General features: G+C 38.2%; 1 protein-coding gene across 1 annotated transcript; it reads right to left on the bottom strand.

Annotated features, from left to right (window-relative positions):
* Nucleotides 1–3,437: 3,437 nt before the first annotated feature.
* fth1a (ferritin, heavy polypeptide 1a) lies at nt 3,438–8,670 on the bottom strand. Its single transcript, XM_071917184.2, has 5 exons — nt 8,341–8,670; nt 7,509–7,614; nt 5,964–6,110; nt 5,463–5,588; nt 3,438–3,945 (listed from the first exon to the last, which is right to left on the bottom strand). Exons 2-5 carry the CDS (start codon nt 7,608–7,610, stop codon nt 3,787–3,789), a joined length of 534 nt encoding a protein of 177 aa, XP_071773285.1. The 5' UTR covers nt 7,611–7,614; nt 8,341–8,670; the 3' UTR covers nt 3,438–3,786.
* Nucleotides 8,671–14,733: the final 6,063 nt, after the last annotated feature.

The raw sequence follows: 14,733 nt of genomic DNA, 5'->3' as shown, positions 1-14,733 counted from the left end.
AGGCTATAAAACCTGCAAGAAAAGTTTGTTTTCTTTGCACATTCTATTTTTTTATTTTTGTTAATTTATCCTTCATTTAAAGGCCTAATGAATCCCAGAGTTTTGCTGCCATTGAATAGGTGGTGCAGGAAAGTCTGCCACCCTTCATTAGTGTTGGGTTACAGTTTTAGTTTTAGTTTCCCATGATGTTCTAAATGCTGTTTCAGGCTTTTCCACCTTGCAAAGAATAAAATGATGATGGTAAACACTGTGTAGCCTACTTGTAATTTGTTGGCATGAAAATGGTACAATTTTAACATTTTAAACATCAGGAAAAAATATTGGCTATTGCATCAATACAAATACTGTATATTTTTATCGGCCTTTAAGACCCCACATTGTTGAAATCTCAATCTGCTTGCAAATATTTCACCTTGCAGTGTTGTGTTTGTTTTTCTTGAATCCCAGAGTATCTCTCTGGAATCCTCTTGAGTACTCTACACAAATATAATTACTTGTTTTAAAATTAAAACACAATGTAAAAAATGAATCTTAGTAGATGAGTCTTTATCAGTTTAGCTGTGATGCGTTTACTTCCACTATCACCAATGAAATTTCTCATGCTGGAATAGGGTTAGGTATGTATAATAATCAGAATTCAATAGCAGCATTACAATAATCTTGAAATATGTTGTGGTTTTCTTTTTTTTTTTGTAATTCCCACTAGGTGATGTGAGGCTGAGGTAAATGGTATATAGAGTTGAAGTCCTTCAGAACTGTAGATGAGACGAGACTCTGAAGAGTTCAGAGTAAGCCTTACAGGTTTGACTGGATCCCGGAATATCTTGTCAGGAATCTGCTAATGGGACTCCTCTTATATACTGTCCTGGAAAGAGTTGGGATGTGGAATTTCCACATCATGGAAATGCCACTACGTGAGGAGGGGTTAAAATCTCAGGCAGAAATGTTTCAGGAAATTCCTTGGGTGTTCAACTGCAGTAATAAAAACACAACAATAAAAGACACTGCAGTAGACTCATGTAAACAAAGAAAGTGCATGGGTGCTAGAGGCTGCACCATCATTTGGAACAACCTAAACTTTGGAACAGCCTGCCCAATTAAACTTGCCTGCCAAAACCTTACTTACTTACTTACTTTGTAATTTTGTCAAGAAAAGTGCTTTATAAAAATCGGAAATTATTATTATTGTTATTATTATTGTTGTTGATGATGTTGTTGGTATTGCTGTGGTTGTTTTTGTTGTTGTTGCACTCTTATCTCATGTATTCAGGATTTCCACCAGAGGGAGCTCTCCCATTACCATCAATGTCTGGAGCCGTGAAGTAATCAAAACAAAATCTGGGGAAATACGCAGTGACGGAGGACAGAACATGTTGCTCTCAGAAGTTGTGAGTTTGTGTTACTGTTTAGAAACTCTTACTTACAATGCTCAATAGGAAGACCACTGATTACTACTTCACTTCTTTAAAGCCCACTAAATAGCAAGTCCTCAAAATGAACAGGTCTTTGTTTAGAAAAAAAAAAAAAGTCTACTGATTGAGGGAAGTCGCAAAAATCTGTAAATGTTCCTGCACAGAAGAAGAAAAAACAGTTCAGATTGTGGTGCTTTGCTTAAACTTGTGTGGAAGTGTGGATAGCAGATGATTGAGCTTCAAACAGTCTAGTTAGTTTATTAGTATACAATCGTGGAAGACAATCACTTCAGTATTGGATTTCCTGTAGATCTACAGTATTCCAAAAGAAGAAGAAATACAAGTACAAGGATATACATGTCTTTTTTTTTTTTTTTTAAGGTGTTAAAGGATAAGGCTGGTGTTTTTTAATGCATTGCTTACCGTCAACAAATCCTATGAAAATAACAAAATCAGCAATGATTTTGTTTTGCCAGCAAATCTCGTCCATGTAGCCGGTGCCCAATGAAGCCATGTCCCAGCAGCCATAGAACTCCATTGTATTAAAAAAACGATTAAAAACACGTCAAAGAGCCATGCCGTTGCTCTGGGCAACATATTTCATCATTACGATGCACCGGGTGCACCGAAAATAGTTCCGTAGCACCGAAAATAGTCCCCGTCGTAATGAAGAATTTGTTTCGAAGAATTCGATTTGGTAATAACTACAACAGCCTGACTTTTCGTGGTAACAGCTAGCGATTTTTAAAATTGAAACTATGTCTTTGTGAGCTGTATTTCAAGGTTTTTAGCTTACAATTGGAGCCAATGACTTCCGGGTTGCCGGCTAAAAACGATACGTGGGAAGTCAGAAAGTAACGGGAGTCGAGCAAACGCATTGTTGATTTTGTTATTTTCATAGGATTTGTTGACGGTAAGCAATGCATTAAAAAAACACCAGCCTTATCCTTTAACACCTTAAAAAAAAAAAAAACAACACATGTATATCCTTGTACTTGTATTTCTTCTTCTTTTGGATGTACAACAGTCACCATAGTGTGTAACATGGTGATGAACATATAAAATGGCCTTATTACTTTCACTCTCTCAGCCTGTTAGGATGGTTCACTCTGTATTGCTGTGCATGGTTTCTCTCTTAACCCAGAGTATCTGTCCTCTACACAAAGGTAATTGCTAATTTTTTTATTAAAACAATGTAAAAGAATGAAGATAATTGGCAGATAATTTTTCAGTCTAGTTAGAGGCACTGTCTGCAATGCTTATGCCACCACCATCAAAAAAACACCAAATAAGGGAATTTCTCAAGGTGGAGTACTGTTTCAGTAACATGTTGCCGTTGTCTTTACTTTTGTAGTTAACAGTAGATGATGTGAAGTAAAAAAAAAACATTGCACCTTAGTTGCAGTCCTACGCTAAGCTGTCTTGTTTTGCAATTCAGTACTAACCAGCTGCAAAATGATGGAGTTTTGGGGGACTTTCTGAGAGACCATCAAAACCATAAACAATTTTCTGCCTACCTTTACAACAGTCAGTGCTTTATAAATGTTTTCACTGTGAAGAACACTCTACTGAACACTCTACTAAAAATGGAACAAAGAAGCTTTATGGAAGAGGAACCACAGAGCTCTCACTTTGCTCATTTTCTGCACAAACCAAAATTGGGACTTGAAATTATGGTTGCATGTTTACTAGCTAAGGCAACAGCTGGCTGCTAATTTCTGTTCTCCCTGCTCATCGAAACCAGACTTCCAGGAAATGAAACTACGGGGACTTCTACTGTGCAAATTGTTTCAGAATTGTTGAATACATATCACAACTTGTTCCTCAGTGCCCGCTGTATTTTCTTTAATGGTGAACGTTTCATTAAAGATGATAAAGTTCATGTAGTCATGTCCTATAATGTATAATCTATTTTTGTCAGTGCATGAGTTTGGCTCCATTTCAGCTATTGAGCCAAAACTAAACCACTCAAATTTTTTTTCATGTTTTTACATTGAGACAATACACAAAAATGACAGAGACGAATCAGAATCCAGAGGGTTCGATTTATTTGGTTTGAAAACTCCTGACAAAACATAGCAATGGTAATGATAGGAACACAGTTGACAGAGTAAAGAGAAGTGAAAGAGGGGGCTTTGAATGTAATGACTCACAGCTCTGAGAACAGCGGCTTGGAGAACTAACTGTAATAAGGCATATGAAAGCTAGGGGACAATGGGAAAAATGCCTGAAACTAGAGGAGCAGAGAGTAATATGAGCGGTTTAGATGATTTGCAGGTACCAGATATTATATACTCATCTTTTACAGATAGACTAGGAAGCAAGATACAGATATAAATATATAGAATACATCTTCAACATGATTTGGACGGATCTAGTTACTTTCCTTGCCCAAAGTATGTTTGTCAAACAGGTACTCTGCCATGCCGTTCTGGGGAGCGCCCATGCGACGCAGGTTGGTCACCCAGTCTGCCAGCTCTTTGATGGACTTCACCTGCTCGTCCAGGTAGTGTGTCTCGATGAAGTCACACATCTGAAGAAATAAACAAGGGATGGGGGGAGAAGTTGGCATCCATTTAATGCTGAAACAAATACTCATTGAATTCATCTGAAACGGCACCTAAAGCATAAACTCCCCAGAGGCACCAGCAGAAACAATCTGAACATAGATTCACCTGCTAACATATTATGTAACAGAACAGGCAAATTAAAGTGACTAAAAGTTGACCCAAGCTGAATTGACATGTTTCAATGATTTCTAAGAGGTCAAAAAATTTATTCAGATACATTTACAATAAACCCACTATGCAGCTGTGTTTACATAATATTTGTTAAACCAACATTTCAAATTTAATGTATTTTTAATCAAAAAATAAATGGATGGCATTGTTGGCTTAAATTAATTAAATTTATGCATTCAATGAAGACATTGTCTCCTGTACTTCCTCCACACAGTTATGGGGACAGAATCTCCTACAGGTAGACTGCACAGAGAAAGAGAGGGGCTGATCTCAAAGCTTGGCACACCAAAAAACAACTGCCAAAGTCCAGTTCTATCAAGCCTTCCCACAGAGAACAACTTCATATCTTTTGGACTATACTGATAATACTATCACTTATTGTTGTACAGCTGCAACAGATTAACAGTGTCAAATATACTTTATGTCAGATGAAACTTGTACTTAAGGCAAAGATGAAGGCAATTGAAGGACTGCACAAAGGGTACTTATTTATCTCTAAATTGGTGCAGCAATTCTGTAGTTATCAGACTCGGCGCCGATCCAGCTCCCAAGTGCTCGTGCTTCGATCGGCAAATGAAGCTGTTCCCATACAGATACTTTAACGAACTGCGCTTTGATCAGTGAAGCAAAGTGCCAGCTGGGTCAAGCTAAGATGTCTGACAGTGTAGAGAGTGGAAAAGAGGAGAAGCAGCTCCATCAATCTATCCAGAGATAGTCAGAACAACACTGAAAGTGAGGCGATCCTGCCTTCCAAATAAAGCGGAAAATCTGTCATTGTCACTTTTGGAAAACAGAAAAATTAAGAAATGCTGGTATGGTGTGAACAAGATTTTTTTTTAAATATACATATAATCAGTCACTATTGAGTCCCTCTTAAATGTATTCGCTTAGGTACTTTGTATTACTCAAAAAACACATGCTCATTAACATGGGTTTTACATGTTTGTTTTTTTGTTCTGGCTGGCTTGACATTGGTAGGAAAACCAACATGAAAATACTGAAATGTCATTTGTGAAAAAGAACATTTTGCTGATTTTCTATTATTATTTTTTTATCATAATTTTAATTTATTTGATTGAGAATTGCTACAGAATTTTCATTGCGTATTTTGATCAAATGAAGCACTTGTCACTGAAATTGTTTTCTAATAGGCCAATACTACGCAGCATGAATGAATACTAATTGAGTACTTACATCGGTTCTGAAAAATTGGTATTGGTCCACCTCTACTCTAAACCTAATATGTGAAGTGTATCAAAATGTTTAATGGTGATTTGCTGTGTGATTTTCAAACCAGGGTGATACTCACATGTGGGTCAATGTGTTCAGAAGAGACCTTGTGCATGTCCAGCAGCGACTGGTTGACGCTCTTCTCAAGCTGAAGGGCACATTCAAGAGCCTCCAGACCACTGCCCCACTCGTCCCGCTCTGGTTTCTGAAACACACAGCAGGTAGTGGAAACAGTCAGACACTGATCAATAAGGGACAAGAGGCCAACGACCTAATCCAGACAGCGAGTTTACAGATCTATCTTTCCTAGTAAGTTTACAGTTTAACGTTTCACTCTGGCTCTGGAGGTCAGTGAAAGATAAGAGGCACGACACACTCACGCCCTCTGTATCGCTTGTCCCTTATTTTGCCCTCCCAAGATGGGCCTTATGATAGCCCGAAAGAAGAAATCTCACAGCCACCGTTTAATTTAAAATGGACATAGACCAAACAAGAAGCACAGATAATAAAGAATTTTACTGTCACGCACACAAACATCAGAACAAAGACAAGCTTTCAAGAACACCCACACATCTCATACCCTGATGTCCTGTAGGAAGATCCTTCCCCCCCTCTCATTCTGTACTTTCATCAGTTTCTCAGCATGCTCGCGCTCCTCGTGTGACTGGTTACGGAAGAACTTGGCAAAGTTGTGCAATGCCTGGTCATCCCGGTCAAAGTAGTATGCCTGTGAAGAGGAAAACAGGAAATGTAGGTGTTCAAAATTAGCCATTTCCTTCAGGCAACTAGCAAATAATGAGTCCTGAAATGTAGATGAAATATAATTATCAATACCTAGTTGCCAAGGATATTATAGACTAAAAACTGGCCATGAAAAAACATTTGAAAACATAAAAAAAACCCACTGAAATTTAATAACAAAAGAAAAATTATTTGCCCATAAATCTAGCTGAAATTAAATAAAAATTAACTTTTTTTTGGTCTTCATGTTCAAAATATTTTTGGGGTTTTTAAATGATAATTAAATAATTATGAAACATTATTGTTGTGCCAAGCAATATAGCAGTGGTTAAACATCACTGAGACAATGATAGTACATCCAAAAACACTTTTCTGCCTGTATGTAAACAAAACAGGTACATAATCCATAGAGGCAACTGAACTACAAAACCTTTAAAACTAAATAACTAAACAAAAACAGGACGTTTATTAAAAATAACCCAGGGAAATCCTTTCTGACAATTAGCAGAAACTAAACCGAAACTGAGTTTTAAAAACCTGAAAACATAACATACGTAAAACCTGAAAACATAACATACGTAAAACCTGAAAACATAACATACGTAACACATAGAACAACCCTTTTAAGTGCACAGCTCCATGTGAGATCAACAGGTGAACGCTGTGTTTACAATGAAGCAAGATGCATTTTCTAAAGGGCAGTTGATGCACTCTCCGCCCTTTTCTCTGTACACAGACTAATCTCAAAGGGAACTTCAACCCCTGTATTATTTCTATGCCACACAACATTAACTCTTTCCTCCGTTCATACAAACTACCATATACACCAGCACTTAAAAACTCTTTCACGTTTAACCTGTTATTCATGAAAATGACTGCTCTAACCGACAGTGGCTCTTACTCAGATAGCAGTGGAGCCCTTGCCTGTCCCTACCCAACCCCTTCCTCATCTTCCCAAATGACTGGGCATGTTTGGGTATTTTGCGTGCGAGGTCACACACCACTTGAACATGGACGGTGCCGCAGTTCTGTAAACCTGAGGACTGGCTGAGTGAAGAGGAACTGGACCACTTCCCAATTCTAGTGTATTGGGTTTTTTATTTTCTGCTGGGAGGTGTGGAGAGCTGAATTTCCCTACAATACCACTAAAGTGAGTTTTCAGGCACGTGGTCATCATGAGAAGTGTGAATGTTGAGGTACGCAGAACTTGCACTTATCTAGCCACACAGAAAGCATGAACCAGGCGTTAACACCCTCCCCCCTCTATCTGTAATGCCATTCGCTGTACCACCCTTGCTTTTGTTCTTCTTATTTCCTTGTCAGCTGCATGTCAGTTCCCCACACTATTCTTTCCGACCTTGTGCTCCTATTCTCCAGTTCTCACCATGGACAGGTAGACATAGGAGGCATACAGCTCCAGGTTGATCTGCCTGTTGATAGCAGCCTCACAGTCCTGGTGGAAGTTCTGTCTCACTTGGGAACTCATGGTTCTGAAACACAGGAAACAGAAATTGTACTTGACAAACAAAGACACATCAAACAACTCATGTAACATTGGAAGCAATTTCAGAACGGAGTAAAGGATTTCCATCACAACTGTTCATAAACTAACCTTTATCTTATTAAGTTTATTACCTTATTAAGTTTGCCATCACATTTAGCATATTGCACCACACCATTCCGCAGTGTTGACACAAAGTTACAAAATGTCTATTTGTGTGATGAGTCATTATGAACACGGTGCATGCTTAGCCTACATTATGGTAACGTTATACAAGGCAAAGACCCAGTAAGGAAGTTAAAATCATACAATTACCAGTAAAAAAATAACGTACAGTTGTCATTTATAGCAGCTATGGTTCGAATACGGTTGAATTAACACGGGAATCGAACTAATATACCGCTCTCTAAAAAGTGGATACTACGTTTTAGGTAACTTAATTATCGTAAACATAAACAACACGCGAACAAAATTTTCACTGCTTTTTACAGATACATGGTTGGTCTTTGGCGTACATGGGATTGGAAGGACGCCAGAGACTGGAGGGACAGCCAAAGACAGGGCGGTAAGAAAGTAAACAATCAAGCTAACGTTACAACTGACGAACATTTTCAGAGAACAATCTCCCATAACGCGTTGACGTAAGGCCGCCCGCCCCGGTACACATTTACTGGTGGTGGCTAAGGAAAATTGAGAAATTACAAATTATTCTTACCAAAAAATCAGTGGCAAGTCTTCTAGTCCAGAGGTCGAAGAGCTGGTCGAATCGCTTAGCCTCTTATGCAATTGGCTTGCGTTGTTAGCAAAAGCAATAGCTAGCACGCTAACGGTGGTTCGGTGGTAAAGGTAAAGCGATGTACGACAGCAACGCACGCGTTTTGGTAACTGGAATTATAGTCTCGATGGTGATGGATGTCTAGATGATCAAAGCGATTTGTCCGGTGGTGTTTCTAGACAGTAGAAAGGTTGCCGTTCAAGCACTGTTGAAGCAGGTAACCTTCACTGTCCGTTGACGAGGCGATAGACTGTAAACTACGGGCCACAACGTCGAGAGCTAACTGGAATGGAACATGACGTCGACAAGTGGGAAGAGAAGAGGGAGGGACTGCGCGAGCTGCACCACCAATCACAACGGCAACATTTGCATAGACAAGAAGGCAGAATGCAGCTCCCCATGATAAATGAGAGGCTGTATTAAAACAGCTTAGAAAAAAAAGTTTTTTAAGAAATACAGCTGTTAGGTACGGAAGCGTAATGCATTCACTTGAGAAAAAAAAATTTGCCCTGTTTTTCTGAATTAACGAGATAATTATCTCAGAAAAACAGAGCAGAAGGTTTTTTTTTAAATGCTGTTTTTCTGACTTAACGAGATAATTATCTTGTTAATTCAGAAAAACAGAGCAGATTTTTTTTTTCCATTAAACCTTTTCTCAGACTTCTGAGATAATTATCTTGTTAATTCAGAAAAACGGAGCATTTAAAAAAAAAAAAAATTTAAATTCTGCTCTGTTTTTCTGAGATAATTATCTCGTTAATTCCGAAAAACAGGGCAATTTTTTTTTTCTCAAGTGAATGCATTACGCTTCCGTAGTTAGGTCATGGGTATCAGTTCTCTTTTCTTTGTCTGCTATTTTAACCAGCTATAGCTACAATACCTTACTGGAACCACATGTAATCATATTTTTGTTGTTCTTTGATGATCAAAAGTATTCTATGTATTCTGCCTACATTTTGGGATGGCCATTTTATTGTGGTTTAATAAAATAACAATTGTGAAGGGGGGACTAGTGTAACATTCACACAGCAAGAACCTTGTGAAACCAGACACCAGAAGTCCACTCATTTTCTATGACATCACAAAAGCTGGCTGACGTAAACGAAACCACAGTTGCCTTGTTTTCTCATTTGTTGGCACAGAAAACATGGCTGTAGCTGATCCTTTGGACAATGTCACCACCGAGGGACATTATTATTTCCTGTAGTACTAATTAATTGTTTACATTATTGAGGCCGATATTTGTTAGCTGGATTAAAGGTGTGATTTTTAATCTGACCATGCTATGAGGTTTTATTAAAGTATATATTTTTCTAAATGGAACATGAAACAATAAAACAGATCATAACATGTAAATCTCGTGTGACAGGAGAGTAAAGTTAGCAGTAGCCTATTCCGATGCTTCTAGATTTGATTGTAAGGATTCAAGAAATAATTCCTGAGGAGACATTTAACAGCACTAGCGACTGAGCACATCAAATAGCTTGCTGGGAGCCAACCAGCCACTTGTCTGGTTAGTTACTTTGGCACTAATTTATTATGTGAAAATATTTAAAATCCATGCATATCTGGAGCAGTAGGCTCTGCCACTGTGCAGATTTGTCTTTGTGCTGTAGGCCTATTTGCTGTGACAGCAACATAGTTAAACATTAAGAGGGGATTTGTCTGTCGTGGTGATGAATTAGTAACTTATGAATGAGTAAACCAGATGACCTGTTCTGACGGTAAATGAAAAAAAGGGGGTAAATGTGGAACAGCATTATGCTGCTTTTAGCGCTACATTTATGGCAAGGTTTCCTCATGAAGCAGTATCATCCAGGCTGATGGATAAAGATATTTCAATTAATTTCAGGCTATATTTTCAATGACTGGAAAGTGTTTTTTGAAAGATTGTTCAGGTGGTTTGACCTATTGACCTATTGGAGAACAGCGTTTATTTCAGTTTTGGAATTTGTCTGGAGAAAACGTAATAACCTATTCTTTTGGCTGAATACAGCCAAAAGGAGGCCAGTATGATAGCTTACTGTATTTAGGTCCACCAAATCCAAAGGTTAGGGTTAGAGCTAAGTCCCAGCTTTAAACTGTTGACCCAACTTCTTAAACTTCCTTCTTAGGTTTTCCAATGAAAGTGTCAACATTCTGGAATTAATTAACAGTCATTGTGACAACACACTGAGAAATGACTAAGTGGTTGATTGAGACATAGAGGGTGATTCATTTAAAGCACAAACACAGGTCCTCGTGCCTTGATAGGAATTAATACTTTTTCTGAGATACTTGGTATTTTTCTGGAATCAGTTCCTCATTATCTGGGCCATCCCTAAACGTTTAAGGGCCCTAGGAGAGGTGACAAGAAACACATTCTAAAATAAAATAAACTTTTTTTTTTTCATTTTTGGTGTGTTTTTATTGAAATATACAAAAATATATTGTCAATACATAGTCTTGTACAGCTCATAAAGACCCATAATGTCATTTTGTTACCAAGTGTCCTTTTGGAGTCTCCAAATGGCCTTTGAAGACCCACCAACACATTACTTTAGAAAAAACATTGCCAAATGCTCATATTTGCTGGTGTTGTTGTAAACTTTGAACAAGGATTCGGTCAGGTATGTGGCAGCTGTTTACACTCAAAAAATATTTTTTCTTTTATGTGAGAAAAAACCTAAAATTTCCACTTTGAGCTTCTGTTCCTGTTTCAATAATGCTTAGGGTAATTCTGACATTTGGAGAACAAACTCCCAAGGCTTACCTTTCAGGAAAGACCAAGATTATGCCTGTAGTCACAGAGGTTCAAGAACAGTAATTATTTTATTTTGGGTATGTAATTTTCAGAAATACACAAAAGCACGCACATCCAAACTAATACTAGGTGCTGGACAGAAAAACAGTCAATTATAGCAAGATAGAGTCTGCGCACTAGAAATGACTCCAATGGTGTTTATTACCACCACATGTGACGTTTCAAGCGTATGCTCTCCTTTAGACATGAGTGCATACAGAAACGCACCTTACAAATACCTGTTAGAGAGGGGGTCACCTGGCAGGTCACCTGATATTATAGGTAGATAGAGACTTATAGTGAAATACATGTAAAAACCCAAATAGTGCAAAGATAGTACACACAAGATATAAATGACAGAAAAGAACAACAGTACATGAAAAGTTACCAAACAAATCCAACATGAATAAATTGGACAATACGTTACACAATTATACCGGTATCTTATAAAGTACAATCTGCACCACTTGGATATGAATGACTGGAACATCTGGTCAGTAAAACCGTCATAATGTCACGCCATATTTAAGTGGAAAAACAAGAGGGTAAATACTGAACTATTTAGAGGCATCTCTGCTAACCTAAAAAAGTGGTAATACTAAATAGTCCTGATCCCACAGCTAGGGGAGAGCATGGAGAGAGCTAGTGGAGAGCATAAAGAGTATTAGAGGTATTATAGTAATATGATCCATATACACAATAAACTCAATAGGTCAGACAGTAGAATGATCTAGAGAAACACAGGCAGTATATGGAGGACTATGACCATAGGAAGCCGTCAGACTGGAGGAGAGTCTTTATAAAAAAAGGCCTCAAGTCAAAGTTAATCAAGGCTAATGTGTCCAAGGTATAGATCCAAAAGGCTTCTTTTTTGAGAAGAAGTGAATTAATATCACATCCTCGACGGGGCTGTTTGACCTGTTCAATGCTCAGATATCTGAGAGATGAAACATGGTGTGCTTGTGTGAAATGCACTGCCACTGGGCTTCTGATGTCATTTCTATGATTTCTGATGGCAATCCTATGTTCAGAAATTCTTGTTTTAAGTGGTCTGGTAGTTTTTCCAATATAGGCAAGGCCACATGGGCACTTAAGCATATAGATAACATTATTTTGTGTTACATGTTATGACACCTTTGACCTTGAAAGATTTTGCTGTACGTGGGTGATTAAAAGTGGCACTTTTGTGCGTAAAATGACTTTGTGTACAATTGCTACATTTGTAATTACCATCAGGGATGGACTGAAGAAAATGGGGCTGGACTTGTGGTGGAAGGTCCGCTTTTACTAACCAGTTTCTCAGATTAGAAGGTCTTTCATAGACAACACGAGGTGGTATAGATTCAATGATATGCCAGTGTTTCCGAATGATGGTTTCAAATTCCCTGCCAAGGGGTGAATACTGGATAATGCAATTGGTCCTAGACTCAGAATTTCTGTATCTGGTCTGGTAAAGACATTCTGACTGTGAGATATTTGCAAACAGGCTGTATGCCCCTGCAATCCATTCCTGTTTATACTGTCTTTGTTTAAAGCGTTTATGTAGGTCAGCAGCTTGAATTATAAAATCATCGTCAGAACTGCTGATACGGCGTATGCGACTGTACTGGGATATATACAGGTAAGCTCCGCTTAAGAGGTATAGGACGAAAAGACTGCCCATGTAGGATGGCATTCCTATCTGTGCTTTTACAATAAAGATTTGTACCATGTGTTTCAGTGTCTGTAAACAAGAATGTCTAAAAAGTTCATCTTGTGTTTATCATTTTCAATGGAATTTCAAATGACTGCTGTGATTATTAATAAAATTATGGAACTCATTAAATTGGACTTCAGATGCTTTCCAAATGAAAGAAACCTCATCAATGTACCTCTTCCAGTTAGAGATGTAGGGTAGGTATGGGTTGTGCTGGGGGTTAAGGGCAAAACTAGATCACCAAGTCAGAACATGCCTTCATGGTAGTGGATCACTCCAGTGTTATACACCCTCCCCAAATCCCCATCTCAGCCTTCATTGATCATTTTCTCCAGCCTCGTTACCTCCCTTCCATCCTATACAAAAGACTATGGAGTTCATAAAGATGATTCAGTCCATTGAAATACCAGATGAATGATTCTTAGTCACCATTGTGTATTGTTGTGTACTTAAATATGCCGTGACATTATGGCGGTTTTACTGACCAGATGTTCCAGTCATTCATATCCAAGTGGTGCAGATTGTACTTTATAGGATACCGGTATAATTGTGTAACTTATTGTCCAATTTATTAATGTTGGATTTGTTGGGTAACTTTTCATGTACTGTTGTTCTTTTCTGTCATTTATATCTTGTGTGTACTATATTGCACTATTTGGGTTTTTACATGTATTTCACTTCTCTATCTCGTCTCTCTGTAGTATCAGGTGACCTGTCACATGACCCCCTCTAATAGGTTTGTATAGTGTGTCTCTATGCTCCATGGATGTATTAATGCTCATGTCTGAAGAAGAGCTCGAAACGTCACGTGGTGGTAAACACCATTGGAGCCATTTCTAGTGTGCGGACTCTATCTTCCATCTGGGCTACCCTAGTCTTTACCACACTTATACAGGCAGTAGCCTATTCTGTGTAGGTCATACGAGTGAGAAGTTCAGTTGATCAGACTAGTCTGACAATATGAACTAGTAGCTCATTCTGAGCAGGCAGCACAGATCGTCAGAATAGCGGCACCAGGAGAACCATATGCCAGTGTTACGCAAATGTAAAAAGTCTGTTGTTTCTGCAGCGAAACGTCACCAGTCTGTGTGCGTTGTTTTTGTCCCGGTCGGTGGATGACGTAAGTATTTTTTACTGGCACGCAACATGCAACTCAGTTTAGTTTCAATATATGAATATAGCCATAACTTTTAGATCATTAGCCTGGCCACATTATGCTCATGAAAACCACGTCTATCCTCAAATGTAATTTTGAATACTGTTCTTCCTGTATATACCTTTATAACAGGGTTAAGTACCACAGATGTGATGAATGACCCTTTATCCGTTTTGGCATTTCCATCTGTATGGTGGCATCCACTTAAGATGGGAAATATGGGCAACAAATAAGGTAAACAGTGCCCTCTGCTGATCACATGCCTCAATTACATATTGATAGATCCTCTCCACAAAATCTTCAGGCAGGGTTGTAAACAAAAACAAAGACTGACAGCACCTGCAAGAATTTCAGTTGTTCTGGCATACTATAACCACATTGATTCATGATATTGAGTCTCTTTCAAATAGGTAAATTACAGTATTCAGTAATTTAATTCAGTAAATTTGGCCCAAAAGTTAACGTGAAGATTATTTGCCACATTTGCCATCCCAAATGAAACTCCACATGGCTGATTCCAAATTCTTGGGATCTATTTGTCACATAAAACTTAAATTGTACCTCTCTGAGAGCAACAATGGGCATTTTCTCACCTGTGATCTTAACACTTGGCATACTGAAATATTTTAAATTCCACATCACCATATCTGCACATTTTCAGCTCTGCCAAACTACTTTGCAGTAAAAAAGAATCCAAAA

Source organism: Centroberyx gerrardi, chromosome 1, assembly GCF_048128805.1.
Source record: "Centroberyx gerrardi isolate f3 chromosome 1, fCenGer3.hap1.cur.20231027, whole genome shotgun sequence".
In the NCBI taxonomy this organism is placed as follows: domain Eukaryota; kingdom Metazoa; phylum Chordata; class Actinopteri; order Beryciformes; family Berycidae; genus Centroberyx; species Centroberyx gerrardi.
This window is presented reverse-complemented; position numbering and strand designations above follow the sequence as displayed.